This window comes from Cavia porcellus, unplaced genomic scaffold (assembly GCF_034190915.1).
Source record: "Cavia porcellus strain 051 isolate PalLab524CR breed Dunkin Hartley unplaced genomic scaffold, mCavPor4.1 scaffold_18, whole genome shotgun sequence".
NCBI lineage: Eukaryota > Metazoa > Chordata > Mammalia > Rodentia > Caviidae > Cavia > Cavia porcellus.
In genome coordinates, this window is record NW_026947501.1 from 16,170,851 (window position 1) to 16,193,488 (window position 22,638).

Below are 22,638 nucleotides of genomic sequence, written 5' to 3' on the forward strand. Positions count from 1 at the left end.
AGGCGTTCCGGGACCCAGACAGGTTCGCTGCCTTCTTCCTGTGGGAAGATACAGACCGCCCCTCTCGCCCAACTAAGTACTGGGCTGGGGCCTCTCCACACCCCATGCAGGAGGTCTTTCCAGCGTACCCAACCATGTTTGGGTGCGACAGGGTTGGCATGTAGCTGTGCTGGCGTGGATCCTTGTGGGTTGATGTTTACAAAATTGTAAGTGAAGAGGGCAAGATTTAGTCTGGCCCTAGGTGTCATGCCCTGGGCAATACCCTCCTTTTGTTTAAACAGAATAGACTTGAGGGTTTGATATGGCCTAACTTTAATTGCTCTTGAATAAGTTTGGATGCGGCTTCTGCTTTGTCTTGTGGTAGGGCCGTCAACAATGGTAAGCCCCGACTCCTGCCAAGTTAACCAGCTACACCTGGTGCTGACCCAGAGCAGCTGTGAGCTGCTTAATGAGCGGCATGGCTGTCTCCGCGTCCCCAAAAATTCTCCCCGCCGCCTCCATCATGCGGGCCACAAAATCTGAAAAAGGCTTGCTCGGGCCCTGCAAAATTTTTGTCAAGTGGCCTGAGACTTCTCCCCTAGCCGAGACCCGTTTCCATGCTTGTATGGCTATTCTATTTATCTGTGCATACACCTCTTGTGGAAATATCAGCTGGTTATTGAGATACTGTCCTTGTCCTAATACCATATCCGCGTTCCAGGCGGCCTGATTGTTTTGGGCATTAGCATGGGCCTGTTCTGTGGCAAGTTCAACATTCCAAGCTTTCCAATCAAGATATTGGCCTGGGCTGAGCACTGCCTTGCACAAACTGGCCCAATCAGCAGGTGTCATGGCATTTCCTGCCAGGGCTTCTACTAGGGACAGGGTATACGCCCCATTAACACCGTACATGGTGCTGGCCTCCTTAAGATGCTTTATCGCCTTCATATCTATAGGCAGGTGGGCTCTGTTTCCCTGAGCATCTACAGCAACCGGAAAAGCCTGGAGAAAACGGCCCAGGCCTCCTGGGTCCTCTCTTTTGACTTGATGCCAAAGGTCTTCCTGGAATGTCCCAGGGGACGTCTGGACCCGTTGCGGACAGCTACATAGCTGATGGCAGGGTCTCCAGTGAGCATGATAATCTGGCGGGTCGGGAGGTAGAGCCGTAGGTCTTATATGGGGTGGCCCTGGAATCCCGTACTCACTTTCATTGACCCATTTACTCTGAGAAATCCTGCGTTGCAGCTCATTTATGGCCTCAGAGTAAGGCCCTCTCGACTGCATGTGTGTGACTTCCCCTCTTTCGGTGGTGTCTGCATCCACCATTTTGTATACTTCTTCTTCCTCCCCCTCATTATCTGAGGAGTCCTTTGCTTCTGGGTTGGGTGGGGTCACCTCGCCTGCGGCACTGGGCTCACGAGATTGCTCGCGGGAGGATTCTGCCTGATGGTAATCAAGCGCCATGGCGCCAGCCCTTATATGGTCACGACAAGAGGTGTCTGCAAGGCAGCTTTTCACCACTGCCCAAAGGGGCCTGACTCCTGGCTCCAGGAGGCCATTTTCTGCTGCAAAGTCAAGATCTCTCCCTGATTTATCCCAGCTGGGGATGGTAATGGACCCCGTGGGACCAAACCAAGGTGCTACCTTATCGACCTGATCGAGGAAGTTTTGAATTTGTTCTTGTTTCATTTGTAATCCCTTTTCTCTCAGTAAGTCGCTTAAGTCGACTGACAGTGGCTGAGTAGCCGTGTTGCCCATGTTAACCAGAATTTCAAGAGTTTCTTTTTTTCTTTTTTTTTTATTTATTTTTTTTTCTTTTTCCTTTTTTTTTTTTTTTTTTAAACAGGGACAGCTTAGTCCCCGCGCCCCTTTACGGCGCCCCCAAAACCTGCCTCTTTACGGCACCGGGAACTCTCTTTACAAGTTCCTCGACCCTTGCGACACGTCCGCCCAAGGTTGCCTGATAGCCCCCTCCATCCGGCCCTGCAGCCCCCGCTGCCTGTTGCGTAGCCCCCGCTACCAACGTTGAGCAGTTTAACCTGTCAGCCCCCGCCCACCGAGTAGCCCCCGCTATCGGCGCTTGACGGTTTTACCTGTTGACGCTCTGTTCCATCGGAGAGAGGGTCTCAGCTCTCCTCGTACTGTCGGAGAGAGGGTCTCAGCGCTCTGGGCTCCCCGTACGGGCCACCAGTTGACTGGCGCAGCCCCAATGAAACAGGAGACAGGAGATGCTTTTGTGGACGACAGTTAACTGCTAGTTTATTTACGCGGGCTCTGGTTTATATATTTGGCCGTGACCAATCACAGGCTGCCACGAGGAAGCAGGGCGGGAATGGGACACAGGCTCTGGCTACTATATCCAGCTGTGGCCAATCAGGAGTTGCCACAGAGTATGGAGTGAGCACGAAGTGCGCACGGGTTGGCTAATTTAAAGAGGGACGTAGCGCATTGCGGAAGCTGGCGTAGTCCTTAGTCCCGGGTGGGGTATGGTATGTTGAGTGCCTGCGCCCAACATCACTCCAAGAAGGGCTTGGTCTAAAATACAAGTAATTTGTCCAAGCTGCTTCATGCCGAGATTATTTTTCTCCTGCCTCTTGCCTAAGCAAAAGACATTTTAAAGATTTTATATGCATATGAGTTCTTCTCACTCCCATCCTCAAGTTGCGTTTTGCTGTAGTAATCTCAGATGAGTAATTTGGAAGGCTGAGGGTGCAGTTCAGTAGTAGAGCACTTGCCTGCTATGCACAAGGTTGAGTTCCGTCTCCAGCACCACAAAAAAAGGGCCCTGCAAGATTTTAGTGTCCTATTGATGGAGAAATAAATGGATAGTTTTAGTCAACATTTTTCTATATTTCATTTAATAGAGATTTTAAATTCATTGCCCTCAATTTTTTCCCAAAGAAATGTAATTATGATAAATCCCTATAAAACAATTTAGTTTTATTTCTCCATATACTTGTTTTTTGTCCAGATATAATCTGTTAGTTTTTAAGAACAGTATTGTTGTTGTGTGTAAAGCATTTTTATTGTTTAGAAGTAGCAAGTACATTGGAAAAGTGTGAAACTTAGCTTATAACGTTGTTCTTTTGTTATCAGGGAAAAAGGAGAAACCAAAGAAGTTCACAAAACAACCAAAAAAGCAGATGTCTTCTCCCTGTGCTCAAAAGAAAGAAAAGCCATCAGAGAAGGTAACCCCAAATGATGTTACTATTCTAGAGTTTATAGAAGAGAGAAGCAAGCACGTGTAGCCAGAAAATATCTAAAACAGAGGAGTAGCATCACAGCAGAATGATAGCAATGCAAAATGATTGGAGTTTTTATAAACGGAGATTATAGATCTTTAAGATATGTTGGCAAATGAAAAAAAGGTGGCACCGAACAGCGTGTGAAGGAGCATCTGTGCCACCGCTTGTGGAAATCACATGGGGAAACACATATGAATTTCCTTGTGCATGTGTAATGTGTCACTGGAAATCTGTATAAGAAACTGATATGATAGGCTGTCCCTGAGGCAGGAGACAGAGGTGCTGTTTAAACCTTTTGAATTTTGAATGAATATTGCTTATTAAATAAGTAAACAAATCGATTTTTAAATTTTATAATAGGCCGAGAGGCTTCAGTGACACCAACAGCATGTGAGTGTCCTCCCGCAGGCTGTGAGCACCTGATGCAGTCGGGGCAGGGAGATTCATTGCCTCCCGTCAGGAGTTCACTGTCCCAGCTCACCTCCCTCATGTCCTCCGTCAACAATAAACGCAGGCTCTTGGTAGTTTTTTTTTTTAAAGTGTTTAAATTACATCTTACAACTGTTTGTGGTAGTTCTTGTCTTGTAATTTCCCTGTGCCCTTGAAGGAAACCAGTTAAAACTAACAGGACAATAATAGTCATAGTTGGTTTAGAGAGAACCATGAGTTCCAAAAAATGTGTTGCGCTGTTAGACTGAGACAGAATCCACACAGCAATATTGGATAGGGATAGGGGCTGTACATTCACCTGTGTGTCAAGGACCACAAGCACACCGATGTGCTAGTTCTAGAAGATTGTATGAATGTAGAGTTTCAAATAAAGCTTGAAATAAAGCTGGTTCAGATTCTCAGTCCATAAGTCTTTGAAGAAGTTTCTTTTTTCTCTGAACCTGTTTTTTATGGAGATCATGAAATACTGTCTGTGTCGTGTGGTTGTTGGAGGGGTCAGATGAAATAACACTTGTAATTTCACACTGTGAAATTTGGCACTGTGTCTTGCCTGACTCAATAAATTCCTTTTATAGTTATCTCTAACACTCATCAGTAAATGTGTTCTAATTGCGTCTTAATTTTGTCTGCTTTTTTAGTCAGCTTCTAGAGATGTGTCTCCTTTCATGTGAGTATTGCTCCTTGGTCTAGTTCTGTCCATTCCTAGAGCAGCATCAATGCTGACTTCTGTTCATATTTTTTCAATAGTGTGAGTATGCAGAAGAATAAATGGGATGCCACAAGGTCGTTGAGATTCAACCAGGATGCACAAAGAGAAGATGGTAAATGTTATTACTTGGGTAAAATATAAATTGGCTATAAATAACACAATGTTTTTTATTTCAGTCAAAGTAAACTGAATAGCTTTAAAAGTTCCATCTGTAATAATTAGAGCCAATATTTGCACATTTTCTTAGTTATCAACTAAAGTTTTATTGCTAGACAATCCAGTGGGTAATATATTGTTTTATATATTTGTAATTTTAAGATCTGTCAGGCAGACTTTTGACCACTGCTTTTACTGTAAAAGTGACTGAGTATGTCTTAGGCTGTGTTGTAGACTATTACTATAACAGAATATCCAGGGCTGGGCACTTAATACAGAAAAGAAGATTATTTATCTCCTACTCCTGGAGGTCCAAGAACATGATGCCAGCATCTGCTTAGCTCTAATGAGGACCTTCTGTCTCCCTCACAACATGGTAGACAGCAGTATGGTTGGAGCACATGCCAGGAGATACCACGTGACAAGACAGAAAGCAAGAAAAATTCAAGTACCCAGTTTGTTGTTTTATAAGGAGCTAAATGGGGTTCCACTCAGTCAGATCTACATTAATCTCTTTGAAGGGCAGTGCCCTGGTGATCTAACTATCTTCCATTACACCTCACTTCTTAAAAATGTTACACCATCTCTCAACATCGCCATACTAGTAACCGAGCTTTCTGTGCAGGAACTTTTTTTTTTTTTTTTTTTTTTTTTTTTTGGTACTGGGAATTCAACTTTACGACCTCGCACTTGCCAGACAGGTGCTTATGCCTCTGAGCTAAACCCCCAGCCCTGAGCGTGAACTGTTGTGTGCGGACTCAAACCATATCCAAATCGTAGACTGGTTTGCAGTGATCTAAAAAGCAGCACAGCTGTCCACATGCATAAGTCATTTTGCCACTTGTCTTAAATTCTTTACAGATACATAGAGGTATCTGAGAAATAAGAGAAAAAGATATTTTTACAAACCCTTGTTAATTATAATCTGTGTGTGTGTCTATGTGTGTGTGTGAGTGACTGAGGGTTGAACACAGGGCCTTTGCACTGAACTACATCCCCAGCCCTTTTTTATTTTTTGAGACAAGGTTTTGCTAAGTCGTCAGGTTGCTGGGAAGGCGTGAACTTGTTATCCTCCTGCCTCAGCGTCCCATAGCACTGGGATTATAAGCCTGAACCCCCATAACCAGCTAGTTACAATCTTCTTATATAAATATTATAAGTCATCTTCATGAACAGTGTTGTTTACTGTTCTTTATTTTCAGATCAACGGCGGATGTCTGAAATTACAGGGCATCTAATAAAAATGAGATTGGGTGATTTGGACCGAGTCAAGTCAAAAGAAGCAAAAGAAGTAAGAATTGTTCTTTTTTTTTTTTTTTTTTTTTGGTCTTTTTCCTTTTTATCGGTACCGGGGATCGAACTCACAACTGGCTGCTTCCAAGACAGGCGCTTATGCTGCTGAGTTAAATCCCCAGCCCCGAGAAGTAAGAATTGTTTATCAGTGTACTATGTTTATGTAAGACACGCCTTCCAGTTTTTATTTAAACAGTATTTTTAAAGAGCAGTTTAGGTGTTTTATGTTTTGTGTCAGTTAGCTAAAATTCACACAAATTTTCTGCCATCTTTTATCATCTGTGGTCTGTAGGGCCTCTGCAGGACACATAATAAAGTGTATTATTACTGAAGGGTGATGCCACACCAAAAGTAAAAAGATAACTATGCATTGTTGACCAAATGCTGACTGTCCAGAGGGTGACTTTTTATTGGTTTTTTTTCAAATCCACTTTATTTCAAAAAGAAAAAAAATAAAACTTCAAAACACAACAATCAGGGAAGAGGATGACTTTTTAAAACTGGTGATTGTACATGTGCTTCTTAGATGTTATCTTTCCAGCATGGTGGCACATACCTATAACCCCAACACTCGCACTTGAGGCCAGCCTGGAGCACCTAGCGAGACCATGCCTGAAAGATAAAAGTTCTTTTTGGAAAATGTGCGCGCGTGCACACACACACACACACAATTAAGAGAGTGCAAGAATGAAAAGCCAAGCCATATACTATGAGAAAATAAGGACGCACACAGACTTGAAACTCAATAAGATGGAGGTAAATAAATGAGCCTCAAGTTAACTAAACACCATGAAAGAAGGAATTCAGGTGTCAAACACATAAAAAGAATGCAAAGGCTATAGAGAAATTCAAATTTAAACCTCAGTGACCCACCACTAACACCGGGTGCTGGAGAGCCACTTAAACTCTCTTGCAAGAGCTGGGGAATGCGAAAAAGAACAGCTGTTTCAGAAAATAGTTTGGGGCTGGGGGTGTAGCTCAGCGGCATAAGTGCCTGCCTTGCAAGTCCACAGTTGTGAGTTCGATCCCCGGTACCAAAAAAAAAATAGTTTGGCAGTTTCTTATAAATGTTCATCATGCAAGTTACTCATTTTTACTAGTTTTATTTATAATTGCCTGAAACTAGAAGTGTCCCAAATGATATCTATTAGCTGGTAAATGTGACAAAGGAAAAATTCTGATATGTCCTAAATTAAATATGGCTGGAAGATGAAAAGGAATAAAGGAAATTAATTAGCAAACAAATGAAGGAATAAGTGTGGAAAACTTGACTCCAAAACCAGCTTACTGATCATTAGGTGACACTGTAATCCACTTAGAAAAGAATTCTGAGTTAACCTAAGCAGGCTTCCGACTGCAAGTTCTTCTGCGCAGCAGACTGTCCACCTGTCCCAGGTTCCCCTGCTTTGTCATCTCCTGCCTCTTTTATCAGTAACCAGTGTCAGTTCTTTGTAAATGGTTTATGCCTTAATTCCCAAAATGTTGTCAAGCTCTAATTTCTGTAACAGCTTAGTAAACTGTTTTACTTTAGAGAACACACAATCTCAGGAGTTTTTGACTTAACAAATGGATTAACAGTACTTAGTAAAAAGGCACAAACTCCTAATTCTGTACATGTAACAACTTAGACAAATCTATATATTATGCTAAGTGGAAGAAAATAGATTTTTTTTTAAATTTTTATCGGTACCGAGGATTGAATTCATGACCATGTGCTTGCAAAGCAGGCACTTACGCCGCTGAGCTAAATCCCCAGTCCCTAAAAAATAGATTTTAAAAGCTACATTCTGTACAATCCCACATATGAAATACTCTGGAAAATATAAACCATAGCAGCAGAAAGTGAATCAGTGGTTATGAGGAATCAGTAGTGATAGATGGATTGCTTCACAAGGGCAACAAGAGAGTTTCTCAGAGGTAATAGAACTGTTCTATGTCTTCACTGTGATGGCCATTATACAATAGTATGTGTTTGTCAAAACCCCAAACACTATATTGAAATGTTGAATTATAGAAAATTACTAGCCAGCTGGTAATTTAGCTGGTAATAGGCGTGGTGGTGCATGTCTGTCATCCCAGCAGTCTGGAGGCTGAGGCAGTAGAATCACAGTGAGTTCAAGGCCAGCCTGGAGTACATAGCCCAGGCGAGGCTGAACCACAAAGTGAGACTCTGTCTCCAGAATAATCAAATAAGTAAGTAAGTAAGTAAGTAAATATTACTACGTATGTACTAATAAATTGCTTCCCAGCCTTTTGGCTGAGATCAAGTGTACTAATAAAACTTATAAAAATTTTAAATTACTATGTAAATTTAAGAGCATAACATTTTAATAAAGTAGCTCTTCTGTTGGTTCCTTGAAGATAATTTTGCTTCTTCATTTTGTAGTTTGCAGGAGGTATTTATTCCAGGCTTGAAGCACAAATTAAAGCCTCAGTGCCAGTTAGTACACGACAAAGCAGCTCAGAGAAAAACCCAAGGTAAACCTGCGACACTGATTGGGAGCTCTGCCTTTGGAGGGGTTTGGGGTGAAGGAGTGCGGCGGCAGGGGATCCTGGTGACGCTGGAACCACACGGTTGGGATATGGCCTGTGTTTTGTTTCAAGGGTTAGACCATCAAGGTGCTAATCAGAACAGATTTTCATTTAAAAGTTAAAACTTTTTAGAATCATAGCGTAAAATTTAAAGCATTGAACTTTTTGTTTTTGTTGTTTTTAAGTTTTCGGTGTAAAGTCTGGCCCCATTCTATGCCATCTATTTCTATGAATTAGCAAAACTGATATATTATTTGTAGATTATATATTATAGAACTCACTGAAGTCTTTGTTTCTTGATTTATTTTATTTTATTTTATTTTTGTTAATGCATTATGTAGATCTTATGTCATTATACAGTACTTGAGACACCACACCTGATACCTACAGCCCTGAGGTTTATTTTTGGCTGGTGGGTTTTGGAGGATTCAGTCGCTCACTGGGTGGCTCCAAGGCAGAAATGGAGTCATGAGCTGGACATGGTAATCCCAGCATTTGGGAGGCTGAGGCAGGAGGATCGTTGCAAGATCAAGACCAGCCTGGGCCACAAAATAACTCAAGGCCAGCCTGAACTGCATAGTGAGACCCTGTCTCAGAAAGACAAAAGAAAAAAAAATGGAGTACTGGAAGGGTCTAGGCAGAAGGCAGCTGCTCTGCCAGAAGGAGAGAGAAAAGAGGTGCCAGGGAGGCAGGCTTACCCTTCCAGCAGGGCACTGATCAGCGCTGAGCTCCGTGGCCCGTGAGCAGGCATCTCCCAAAGCCGCACCTCCAAACGCACGGGGTGCTGGGGGCCTTCTGTATCAAAGCCCTAACACAGTTTCTGTTAAAAGTTAAGTTCCTGTGAATTGAACATTAGTATTACAGATTAGTGTCTTACCTGTAATTCTGAAATCGACAGAGCTATAAGATGGAAAGTTTTCTTGCATACAGTGGTGACCATTCAAACTTGAACTGACCCTACTGTGTGAATATTTGTAGTTTTTTTCTTACTGTGTAAATACACATTTTTTTCACTTTGAAGAAACATTATTTTATTATCTGTCCCAGATAAATAATGTACAGTGTACATACATAGCCATCTTATCTCAAAAAATCAGAATTCTAAATATGTCTCACTCCAAGGGGTTTAGAAAATGGATTATGGATACACAAAGTTTCTGAATTGTTATATTATCAGATAACACTCCAAATCAGTAGCCATTTCCTGTTATTCTAGAAGCAACTATGACGTTTTTTTCTGTTTGAAAAATCTAGGTCCAAAAGTCGCTTTGGTCAAGGGCGTCCTGGATAAAGAAACTTAAATATAAAGACGGAAGGTACTCCTGGACATCTGGAATTGCTCACTTCTTGAAGACCTTCAGAATGATGACTTCTAGATGTTTTATTTATTAATTCTTACAAGGCACATAATAACAATGCTGAAAATGCATATAGTTAGGTTTTATGAAAATCGAATTGTAAATATAAAAATCTCTTAAATCTTAATTTTTAGTACAATTCTAGACTGTGTAGAAAAAGCTTATTTACAAATTTTGCATATTTAAAATTCCTAATATTTATTATTCTTTATTTGAAAGAAAAATTAAATTGTTATATCGCTAGGTCCTTTTGAGACATTAAAAACTTTAGGAGTACACAACTGGTCATGTTCCCGTGCATGTGCACTGCTGGTACTGTGTCTCTGGGGCTGGAAACCTTGGGGATAGCATTGAGAACTGCAGTTTGTATGCTGAAGTTACCAGGGATTCTAATGTTAAGTTTGCATGAATGTTAGGGAGTGCAGGTCTCAAGACTGCAGTAAAGTTTCAGGGTGTGAGGCATTTCAATATTGTTAGGCAGAACTTTTTCAGCATTAATCCATGGAAAGTACAGTGTTAATCCAACTTAACTTCCTTTCAGTTTTTTGATGCTTACCTGTAGGTCTTCTGAGCTGGAACTACTGATCATCTCTTTCCTCTGTGAAGCTAGTGCCGTTACAGTTTTTTTTAAAATAAGCATTGGTGGGTTTAGAATAATCTTTTCAGCTGTATAGGACACTCACCATAACATTGTTAGTGTAGTGCTCTAAGGTCCATCCATATTTCTATAGTCATTTACTTATATAGACCTTTAAAACTTTTCAAACTGCTAGTTACTTTAACAGTCTCTGAAAAATCCTCACATATGTTTATTTAATAGGTAAAAACTTCCATGTATTCGAGAAAAAGCACAATAAAATTCTGTTTTACACATCATGTTTTAATTTTTCTAACCAACCAGAAAAGAACACTCAGGGAAAAGTTGTTCCAAACCATAAGCATATTATAAGTTATGTGTTTGGAAATTACTTACATATAGATCTCTGCAAACCTTTAAGATGCACTGTTTCCTTGGTTTGTTTTCATCTGCCTTGTAGTTGAAATGTGTTCAGATTTATAAAGAGAACAGACTGATATGTGACTGAACAGCCATCTTTGGAAATATTCACGCATTATACTTAGTTTACACTTCAGGAATCATTGTTTTTAGTTAGTGTTTTGATTTTGGGGGGAGGCTTTTTTTTTTTTTTTTTTTTTTTTTTTTTTTTTTATCGGTACCGGGGATCGAACTCACGACCACACACTTGCAAGGCAGGTGCTTATGCCGCTGAGCTAAATCCCCAGCCCTTTAGTTGATATTTGAGCTTACTTTTGATTTGGTATTTTATATGTGGCTTTGCCAAAGTTTTTGAATTTATGTTTGGAAATTTTATTCCAATATATATTTGTTTCAGTTGTTTAATATTTTGGGAATAGAGTGTACCATACTTATTTCCAAAAGCAAATGTTTCATCGTGCATTTAAATACCAGAGTCTGATAAAAGGATTTAGGTCTATACAGTGCTGTGAAGCTGACAATTAAAGAAGGAAGAGAGGCTGTTTTTTAACTTGTGGGAAACCGCACACTGCTGCACTGAGGGACTGTACTACTGAATTGATTTTAAAAACCAAAATTTAATTCTCTTTAGAATGCGGTTTTTGTTTTGTTAATGTCTTTCTGTAATACTTGCACACACACCACCAACATTTTACTGAAATTCTTAACCTCTTTTTGCCGAATACTTTTGAAGTTACCTTATGTTAATTTTGAATGCACACTTCTTTAAAATAAATGTTGATGACACAGGTTTGGGGGAGAGTCCTTTCATCTGAATCATTTCATGTTCTCAGAAAAAAGTCTAGATTTCTCTATATCCCACAGGTGTTCATGGAAATTTAGCTGTGTTATAAGGTGAAAAAATAAGATTATTTTGAAAATAGCTATTGTGGTATACATTCAGCAAAACATTTAAGGAATAGCGTGCTGCGGAGGGCTCAGGGTCAGAGCAGCAGCAGGTGCCGGCCCTGTGTGTGACCTCAGGTGAGGAGACAGGAAGACAGCCACATGCTGCAGGAGGGATGTCGGGACCGTGCTGATGTGCCGCTAAGGTTTCACTTCCCATCTTCAGAATGCTCACCAGGTATTGTGAGATTAACCACTCTGAAAGCAGGCTGAGACTGTTACACTTACTTGCTAGTGGTAAATGGGTGAGGGAAGGACTCCTGTTAGAAAGTAACATCTAAACTAAAGCCCAGTTTACGGGAGAGAGTTGTAAATAGTGGGAATAGTTAAAGTGAAGGAATTTTAAAACGGAGAGAACTTGCTTGTTGGAAGAACAGGCAGGCTGGGACTGGAATGTAGTAAACAGAGGGGAAAAGAGGTCCAGAGAGCAACCGCGGCTCAGGTGTGTTAGCCTTCACGTTCAAGTTTATCAAGTTGGACTGTAAAAATAGGTGTGTGGTGCATGCCTGTATTCCCAGCACTCAGGAGGCTGAGGCAGGAGAGTCACTGCAAGTTCACGGTCAGCAGGGGCTACATCGTGGGTTCAGGGCTGGCATGAACTACATAGTGAGGCCTTGTCTCAAAAAAAAAAGTAGCTGCCCACATCGCTCTCCTCATGCCCTCAGTGGCTTTTCTATCTGATGTCACTGTTCTGAATCATCCTTTTTCCATTCGTTGGTTTGCAGTGTGTCTCCCGTACTGGAATGTGAGCTCCACAAGAACAGAGACCTGGCCTTGACCATGATTGCACCCCCCGAGCCTACAGAAGTCATGAGAGCAGCTGAGAGTTCACCCCTGAAGGCAGTGTCTCTGGGGCTAGCCTGTCCCCAGCCTGACACCACTTCATCTGCACCTGCAGGTCATTAGCGGTGGACACCTTAGGGCAGTGGCTTCCTGAGTTCCCAAGACCAGCCTGCCGCTCTAGGGAGAAGCACATTAACGTAGTCTGTGTAGACATAAACCCATATGAGTTCTGCTGAAATAGTACAGCTTCAGGTTCCAAGTGAAATAAAAAGTTTACATAAACGTCACCTTTTTGTCTAGTGTAGTAGAGGTGAGCATTGGAATAATGAGCAACCACTGCAGAAATTTTTGTTAAAGGGTCTCACTATGCAGTTCAGGCTGTCTTTAAACTCATGACGTAGCCCAGGCTGGCCTCAGATTTGTGAGAGTCCTGCCAAATGTTAGGGTTACAGGTGTGTGCCACCACCCTGGCAGCTGCGGCATTTTAACAGATAACCATGGAATTGTGAGTACCGCTCAAGCTCATCAAAGTGATTCTTCGTATATTTTTCTTTTTTTTGTCTTTTTGAGACAGAATTTCACTATTCAGTTCATTCTGGCCTTGAACTCCCTTTCTAGCCCAGGCTGGCCCTGGACTCACAATTCTCCTGCCTCAGTCTCCTGAGTTCTGGGATTACAGCCATGTGCCACCACACCTGGGTTACCAATGTAGTTTTCATCCTGTATTTTTCCTACCTTTTTTTTCCTTCTCTTCTTATTTGTGCAATATTACAATCAGAAAAGAAACAACACCAGGCAAAAATACAAGATACTGTTAGGCTCACTAAAATATGTTGTATGATCCAGAAATACATTATTTATTTTTTCAATTTATTACAGTAAAAGATACCTTGCCATTGATCCGTGTGTTAGTCACTTTCCTGCTACTGAGACACAACACCCGGCACCTACAATTTACAGGAGAAACTTATTTTGGTTCACACTTTTAAATTTTAGTTGGCAGCTCCAAGGCCTGAGGAATGGTGGAAGGCGGGGGAAGAGCGGAGGGCCAGGAAAGGATGTACTCTTCCTGGTCACGTCCAGTGACTTGCCTCTTCTGACCCAGGGTCACTTCCTAACAGTGAGTCAGCTGTAATCACCCTGTAATCCAGTTACCTTCCAAACACATGAGGCTTTGGGGACTTTGTAATATTAGCCGTAACATCCCACCCCAGGTCCCCAAGACATCTGCATCTCTTCATGTAAAATGTATTCAGTCTAACTTAAGAGACACTAAAGTCTTAACAGGTTCAGCATGACTAAAACTCCAAGTCCAAAGTCTCCTCTAAAACATACGGCAAACTTAGCTGTGAGTCCCTGTAAATATCAAAGGTTAAAACACTGCTGACACAAGGGCACAGGGTCAGCATTCCCATTCCAGAGGAAGACACAGGGGACAGAAAGGTATGGGACTAAAGCAGGACCAAAACCCAGCAGGACGAACATTCAGGCCTTTAGTCCCACGTCCATCAGGTTGTGGGGAGCTGTGAACTCCGTGGCTTAGGTGGCCTGGCTCCTCTGCCGGGCTGGCTTTGCTCACTGCTTACGGCTTTTCTCAGTCCATGTACCTGGCTGCTTCAGTTTCTTGGGCTCTCTACTGTACTTTTGGATTTACTCTCACAACTTGATTCTCATTGCTGTCTTGGGCACACCATGTGACTTCTCAGGCCTTCTGAAATCTGGACAGAAGCCTCTGACCCCTTGCTCGCATTCTGTATAGCTGTAAAACAGCACCATGTGAGCGATGCTGAGGTCTGCCATCAGCTCCAGTAGCCAGGTTTTCTTGTATCACGGCTGAACAGAGCTCTGAGTACCTGGCTGGCTGAATGCTATAAACAGAATCCTGGGGAACAAGTTCCATAGGTGCCTGTGTGAAGCGCAGTGCCCTGGGGCTCTGTTCTCAAAATGGTGTTTCGTTTTTGCAACTTTGATGCTGTGCAGGATGGGTTTTGCTGATTCCTCTAGTACCCTCAAGCTATCTTTTTTCTTGTCTTGTTTTAAAGTACTTAGCTTCTTTTTAATGCTGATTTCAGCATCCAAGCTATTCTGTTCCAGCTTTACTTGACCCTTGCTTCCTGGGGAAACTGAAAACTCTTCAAATGAGCAAATTTTTGCTCCTGATTATCACTGTAAAGCTAGCTAAAGTCAGTATTTATGCCACAGTCTCAACACTGGACTGCCTTGAAGTTTCCTTTGCCAGATCAATCTGCCATCCTAATCTCATTTGTCAGCATTCTGGTCTTCTGAGCTCTAACTAGGATCTCTCATCACACTTGGCATACAGGATTCTAGGGCTGTTTCTACGGCCAGTGTCTCCAAACTCCTCCTTCAGACCAGCTCCAAAGGCACCTAAAGCATAGTCAGTTAAAATCACAGCAGTGATCCTACTTCTCTGGTACCAAAATCAAAACAGATCATTTTTTGATAGCTAAGACACAATACTCAACACCTACAACTTAGAGGAGAGGGGAATTTTTTGTTTTGTTTTTGTTCATATATATTTTTTAAGAGTAGGAAAATGTATTAGAGAAAAGGAATAGAGGGTAAGTTAGATACCGAGAGACGGGAGGTGTCCTGAAATGAGTTACTAATGGCACACATTTTTAACCCTTGGTTAACTGCCTTCAAGGCATGAAGGCATGGCAGAAGGGCTGGGCAGAGGAAACCTGCTTCTCTCGTGGTACCTGGAAGTGGTGTCATGTCAAGGATTTGGAGTCATGCCCACGGTGGCCCCACTTACAGCAAGTTAGCTGTGGTGCTCACTAATCTCACCATTTTCCAACATGGGAGGCTTCAGAGCCGTTTTAGATCTAAACCATAACCTCTTTCACCATGTTCCCTGTCATCTTGAATGCATTCCATCCTTCCCACCTTCTGAAGCAACTCTGGAAGTCCTCTTCTGAGTGTCTTTAATTGTGCTGTCCTGATTGCCCGGATCTCCTGAGTTAATTCAAAATATTAACCTTTCATGCTCATTTTGACTTTGGGGAAGAGCCAGAAGATGCACATTGCTAGATACAGTGAACCAGGTGGATGAAGACGCCATCATGGTGGTTTGTTTTTTTACAAGCATGCCTTTCTGTTAAGTGGTACTTGGGAACAGCAGTCACCATATTTTCTATCCAACTTCATAAAGACATGAGAAAGCCAGATGTGGCACACACACATGGTCCTAGTGACATGCAATGAAATTCCCGACCTACTATATCCGCGAGTTCGTGTTCTCTAAAATTGAAGAATGAATTTTATGAACAGCAGAGGTTAAGAGTAGAATTTATTGAACTTCAATATACATGAAAATATGGACAGCTATTTTGAAGAGAATGAGAGACTCTATGACAGCCATTAGTGACTTCCCTATTGTCTGGTTTTGAAGACCTAAATGGCCTTCCTCATTCTGTTTGGGTCAGTTTTATACTATGTTGTTTTGTATGAAATCTCTGTATGCAAAGACATGGACAACTATTTGAAAGAAAACAAGAGACAATATGACAGATAGTGAAGATCTCAGGTCATCTAGCTTTGAAATTTTATGTCCTATTTTGTACTATTTTGTTGTGTTTAATTTTACCCCCTTTAAAATAAAAAGAGTAGAATATATTTGTTGAGAGAAAGAAAGCTTCTATGTGAAGAGAGACAGAAGGGCTCCTGCGTGGGTTGCCCAGGATGCTGTCTTTTCCAGGGACTTTAGAGTAAAGCCATGGGTTCAAGGTGGGGGAAAACTGGAACTCACAAGGCTGATGGGCATGAGGTGGGACACAACTGTAGTCAGCCAATAAGATTAATAGTTCAGGTAAAATTGATTACATTAGGGACAAATGGGAAAGCAAGTCCCATAGGAAGCAGGGCATTCTTAGAGCTGTGACCTTGCCCCTAGGGGGATGGGATGGTGATGCCAGAGTGATAGGGAATTAATTAGAATGTAAGTCTTTAGGATGTGGATGCATTTGTTTGATCCTTTGTTTGAGGCCTGGCCCACAGCAGGTGGTGCCTGTCTCCCCTACAGCTGTAAGGTATCTCTGCGCTGGCTCCTTTGAGGGCCTAGCCCTCTCACCACCTATATTTTTAACTTGGCTGCCGGGGGCTGGGGATTTAGCTCAGCGGCATAAGCGCCTGCCTTGCAAGCAGGCGGTCGTGAGTTCGATCCCTGGTACCGATAAAAAGGAAAAAGACAAAAAAAAAAAAAAAAAAACTTGGCTGCCTGCCACACTCGCACTGGGGAGGCTGAGGCAGGATGATCAACACCAGTTTGAGGCCACCCTAGGCTACCTAGTGAGTTCAAGGCCAATCTGAACTATACAGTAAGACCCTGTCTCCCACAAAATAAACTAAAAACATGAAGGAGAACTTATAGAACTGCTTCAGAAAGTTAGCTCAGTGGCTCAAGTGCTTGCCTGGTAAGCACAAGGTCATGAGTTCAATCCCCAGTACCAACACAAAACAAAAACCAAAAACCAAAACATAAAAGTAGAAAAGGTGGGGAAATGTCCAAAAAATAGTGGCTGAGACCAAATTTGATGAAAACTTTTATTCTTCCAGCCAGCTGAGCAAACTCCAAGAGGATAAATGCATCCGCAAATGTATACTTTAAAGTGAAAAATGCTGAGAGCCAAGGACAAGGGGACAATCTTGAAAGACCAAGAGAAAAGTGAGTCAGCACTAACAAGAGAACCTCACCAAGATCTTCAGCTGATGTCTCACCAGACGTGATGGCGAACCGAAGGCAGTGAGGTGACACATTCACCATGTCAGGGAAAATTCTGTCAGCCCAAATCTTGTATTCAACAAAATGCTCTCTCAAAAATGAAGATGAATAAATGCATGTATTTGCCCAAAGGTGTCTACCCATCCTGCACAGGAATGAATACAGAGCAAATGAGACCCACAGATGGAGGTTTTTTTTATAAAAAGCAGCAACAGAAAACATTATTTGATCAGCACACTATGACCACACATTCATTAAGCCAGCCGCACACATGTAAACACGCGGGTAACTGACACATCTATTAGACGGTAAAGCAGATGAGGAACTTCTGGCCTGGCTCGTTTTCTCTCTCACCTCGATTGCTGCCCTTTTACTGACCCGATTTTCCCCCACTCAAGTCCCTGCCCAGAGCTCACATCCTTCACAGGTCTGCTCATCTCTCTCCTCCCTGAACTATACTGTTCTCACAGTTTGGCCACAGTTTGGCACTCTGATGTTTCCATGCTCTTTTCTTCATTGGGCTTGACTCCCTGACCAGCAAATATTCTAATATTTCTATTAGAAATATTTATCCTTTGTATATAAAAATATCTGAAGTGAAAAAATGAGAGCTCATATTAGTTACTTTTGAGTGATAGTGAAGCTGTTAAGAATTTTCTGTACTTTTCTGTAGATAATGTATTTTTTCAAATTTAAAAAAATTAGAAAAACTAAAGCTTCAATAAATATAGGCAACTGTCAGAATTATTTCACATCAGGAACAAAGAGTTGAAAGGATCTTAAAAGTGTGTGCACTTTTGGCTATAAATACTCATTGACCACATGAGTGCCTGGAGTCAAATACTTGAGGAAGAAATCAAACTTTCCCCAGTAGGTGCTGCAAGTGAACATTTTTAAACGACATCGAGCTTTGTCCAAAACTCCAATATTGAATGTTTCTCTGATGGTAGGTCTGGAATTGGACCTCCTGTCCACATGTGTTAAAGTTCATCAGATGAATCTGTTATACAGAAGGATTGAAGACCATAATGCAGTGTGACAAGAAAACTTTAAATGATAACTCTGCAAACCTTAGGCTGAAAGGCATTCTGTAGCAAGCAAAATTAGGTAAGCATAAATTCTGACCCTGGAACTCTACCATAAGGTGGCGCTAAAGTGCCAGGAAAGCACAGTTTGCGTTTCCTAGTAACCTGTCTAGTTTTCTTAGTAAGGGGCTCCTGTGTTTTTGTAAAATGAAACAATACTGGGGGGAGGGCTGAGGACACATAGACCTTGTCCGTGAGGAATCCTAGAAGACAGCAAACAGGAAGCAAAGCAGAGAGAGAATTAAAAGACCGCACAAGATGACTTTTTTTGTCTTTTTGAGACAGGGTCTCTGCAGTTCGGGATGGCCTTGAGCTCCCTTTGTGGCCCAGGGTGGTTTTGAACTCACAATAATCTCCCACCTCAGCCTCTCTGAGTACTAGGATTACAGGCATGAGCCACCACATCCGGCTACAAGATGACTTTTAAATTTGATGCCCTGCGTATGCCAGAATTGCCTATTTTCAGATCCATGATTTTGTTGTTCATTCCACAGGTGTTTAGACTAGCAGTTATGAAAAGCTGAAAGGGGAATTTTTAAAAGTAGTGTAAACAAATCAGAATAACTGATAGCAAGCTAATGAATACTGCACTGTTTCTCTGTCTAGGAAATACCTTTCACCGAGGGAAACCGCAGCCTCTAAGCAGGTAGATGAAGACCCAGACTTCCTAGCTTGCTAACTGCACGCTGTCTTCACAGCAGGCACCCAGCAGGTGGATTTTAATGCTGCTGGAGATCAAACCAAGTCTCCAACCTCCTTGCCTGCCTGCCTGCCTTCCTCTCTCTCCTCTCTCTCTCTCTGTTTCTTTCTTCCAAGACACTCTCACACTCTCATAGTCTCAGTGGTTTGCCTAAGCTAACCTGGAGCTTAAGCTCCTCAAGCAGTGGCCTTACTGCCACATGCTCTTTCCTGCTTCTGTAGCTGCTGCTTCTTCTTCCTCTTCTTCTTCCTCTTCTTCTTCTTCTTCTTCTTCTTCTTCTTCTTCTTCTTCTTCTCCTCCTCCTCCTCCTCCTCCTCTTCCTCCTCCTCCTCCTTCATTTTTTCGTTTTTTTCTTCCCTGTTTTTTTCTTTTTAGTTACTATTAAACATTTCCACTAAGCAGAAAAAGAATAATACAACAAACATTTAGGTACCCAATACTCAGCATTTCAACATAATCATTAGAATTGTTTAAAAGAAATAAACAGGGCTGGAGAGCCAAGGTATAAGCGGTATAAGCGCCTGCCTGGCAAATGCGAGGTCGTTTGATCCCCAGTACCAAAAGAAAAAAGAAAAGAAATAAACATTCCAAGCCCCTCCCTCCTAGACAATCCTGCATCCTTTCTTTTCCACGAAGTAAACGTTCCCTTGTGATTGCCATGTGCCCATCCTTGTCATCCTGTATTGATATGCTTTTACTTTTGTGCCCACTGTACTGTGTAAATCTTTTATAATAATCTCAGGCTGTGGAAAAGTTTATATAATAGTTTTCTTAATTTTTCAGTTTTACATATTTTTATGTAAATTCTTTATTAGCAACTCTGTAGTAACCTAGTCTATGGATCTAACAAAATATATTCATCCATTTCCTACCCGCAGACACAGGACTGGTTATTTCCCTCTATTTAGATATAAAGTACTCAGGGACCATCTTCTCTGCTGATTTATGTGTCTGCCTTTATATGTCAGATGTCCTGTGGAGAAAGTCACTGGGGTTCTTGTTTTGCACAGAATTGGCCTCTAATTTTGTTTCACTGTTAAGTGGTCAAGTGCTCTCACGGGAAGAGACTTTTTCCCGGCTCCAGAAGACGAACCCTGCTTTGTTTGCTGCTGAGGCCTTGATCAGCCGTGGGACTGCGGACAGTGAGATGGAAGGCAAGTCTGCTGTAGTGCTTACGGTTGTTAAACTTTCCCTGGAGTTTAAAACTAAGCATGACTGTGGGATGTATATATATTTTCATTTTTCAAGCCTGTGAGCTTCTTGTCAGGACATCATGCTTGGAGCTGCTAAACCATACTGCTTTCTAAGAGGAGTCAGGAGTGCCGGATAAGGTTGCTGCATTAAGAAACAGAAGAGGGAAAAATTTAATGAAACACTTCAGACGGTGAGCGAACCCTCAGGACATTTACATAAGAAAATAGATTTTTCTTAGTAAGAGACCAGTTAGCGGTGCATGGTGGTGCACGCCTGTAATCCCAGTACTCTGGAGGCTGAGGCAGGAGAATGGCTATGAGTTTGAAGCCAGCCTGGGCTACAAAGTGAGTTCAAAGCCAGCCTGGACTGCATAGTCTCAAAAAACAAAACAAAACAAAAGAAAGGACATTTGGATTTTCTGTTACTTGCAACCAAAGCAAAACTAAAACGAGCAGATCTACAAGGATTTTGATTTAGTGGATTCTACAATACTTAGAACTTTTTGAAAGTGACTTCTTTCTTGTCTCTTCTTTTTTCCCCTAGTATTGGTGCTTGAACTCAGAGAGCACTGATTTTGAGAGAGGATCTTATCAAGGGAGCTCAAGTGTGGGACCCTCCTGCTTCAGCCTCTCACAGTGATGGGATCACAGGTACACACCACATCACCTTACATCTGTCTTTAAAACATGAACTTTGAAAAAAGGTGAAAGTTTCTGATGCCCTTAGCATTGGCCTTGTCTTCTGGTTAGTCTTAAAATGATAGGTGTAAGTTATAGTATCAGCGAGAAGAGTTTCTTTGAGGAGGAACAATTAAATGAGGGAATTAGAAGAGGGATATTAACACGGGGCCATTATAGAAGAACCCAAACAGCTGATGGAACCAAGGGCTTATCGTTTGCAGACTCTGGACATGCTGTTCACCTTCCACAAAGGAACAGTTCAAAGGTTGCCCAAAACTAATCATAAAAAACTCATCCTTCAACTGCTGAGCGTTTTGAGTTTGGTTAATAAGGTGTCTTAGACACTTCGTGAAGCTGGTGTCAGTCATTTGATTAATAATGGCAAGAAAACAGAGAATCCATTCTCCAGGCTCCAGAAACGTGTACCCTGAACAACAACGTAATATTCCTAAAACATCAAAGGAGGCCAAACTCCAGCCAACTTCCAGGAAATGTAAGATGATGATGATTGTAGTCAGAGTTTACAAGGGAGAAGATTTACCACGGGACACATAATTTATAGGATTAGTTTATAATAGGTACCCAAAGAGTCAAATGCAGAAGAGCCCAAGAGATCTGTCCACATGCTAGAGACCCAAAGAATCCCGCCAAGGCCTGGATCCCATGGCAACATCCTGCCTGGGTCCAGCTGTAGACCTAGAGCCCATGACAGTGCGCCCCGTGAGTCCAGCCGGAGGCCTAGAGCGCACAACAATGTCTCATGCAAGTCTGTGCCAAGGATCTGCACTGGGAAGGCCTAAAGGTCACTGTGGAAGCTAGAAAGTCTGTGCCAGGGGAATGGAGGATCCGTGCCAGTAGACTGAGGGATCTGCACTGGAGCCAGGAGCAATGCTCAAGGTGGGGACCAGGGCTCCCCTGAAAAGTATCACAGCCATCCTCAGCGAAAGTGAGGTCCCAAGCTCCTCTGATGATGGTAACAGCCGAGCTTACATCAGGAAAGCCAGAGTGACAAGCTTCTCCAGGAGAATCCACAGCACCATCTTCCCCTCCAGTTCTGGTTATATGCTGTTGGCAACGATCCTCAGGGGACCTTCCACATCCAGAACCGCACTGATTTGGTTTGGCTGGGTGTTACAAGTTGCCCATTAGTTAATCCACGGTGGTGATCAGAAAGAAAAGGCTTCTGAAAAGTTGTTATGAGTGACAAAGAGGACAGACTATGACAGTTGAAGTGGTAGCTGCAGCTCAGGGTGCATCTTGGCGTCTGGGGCAAGAGCAGCTGCAAGAGCCCTCCGGCCCCGCGCTCCTCCGCCTGCGTCCCATTCCCGGTTCTGGGGAGGCCTTTTTACTGCAAGCCTTGCAAGCCCCTGGCATCAAGTGTGGTCTGTGACCAGCTTCTGTGTCACCTGCTGCCCTGAGCAGCCCACGCCTGGCTCCCTGCCACACCCGAGATGACCATTTCCCTCTCCAGGGCTAGAAAATGTTATACCCTGAGTGTGTTCAGGGGAGTAAGATGGTGAAAAGATTAATTTTGAGAGAAAAAATTAAACAGTTTGTAGGAGACCAGGATATATCACTCCAAACCATGCCACCTTAATCAGCATTAAAATATTATTTTGATCTGAAGGCAACTGAGAGGCAGACAAAAACTTTCTGCCTTCCCACTTTTGTCCAAATAATATGACATAAACATAGTAATGTCGCTTCCCCTCTCTGACAGTGTGCAGGACAGGGAACCCACAGAGAATTAATATGTGTCATCACTGCTTTGCTGTACACATCCTACCA

The 22,638-nt window shown here is 42.3% G+C and overlaps 1 protein-coding gene across 10 annotated transcripts in view; it reads left to right on the top strand.

The window, feature by feature from the left end:
* Nucleotides 1-11,509, top strand: part of Sanbr (SANT and BTB domain regulator of CSR) — a 74,130-nt gene extending 62,621 nt beyond the window's left edge. For 6 of the 10 annotated variants that reach the window (XM_063229469.1, XM_063229468.1, XM_003467489.5 and 3 more), the window contains 6 exons: nucleotides 3,076-3,167; nucleotides 4,313-4,341; nucleotides 4,422-4,495; nucleotides 5,742-5,830; nucleotides 8,219-8,310; nucleotides 9,619-11,509. In XM_063229469.1, the coding sequence (XP_063085539.1) occupies nucleotides 3,076-3,167; nucleotides 4,313-4,341; nucleotides 4,422-4,495; nucleotides 5,742-5,830; nucleotides 8,219-8,310; nucleotides 9,619-9,655 (413 nt within the window). In that variant the 3' untranslated portion in view covers nucleotides 9,656-11,509. Of the gene's footprint in view, nucleotides 1-3,075; nucleotides 3,236-3,584; nucleotides 4,084-4,312; nucleotides 4,496-5,741; nucleotides 5,831-8,218; nucleotides 8,311-9,618 lie in introns of those variants that run through there. The other 4 variants (XR_010040574.1, XR_010040573.1, XM_063229471.1 and 1 more) reach the window with 4 other exon arrangements.
* The last annotated feature ends 11,129 nt before the right edge of the window (nucleotides 11,510-22,638 follow it).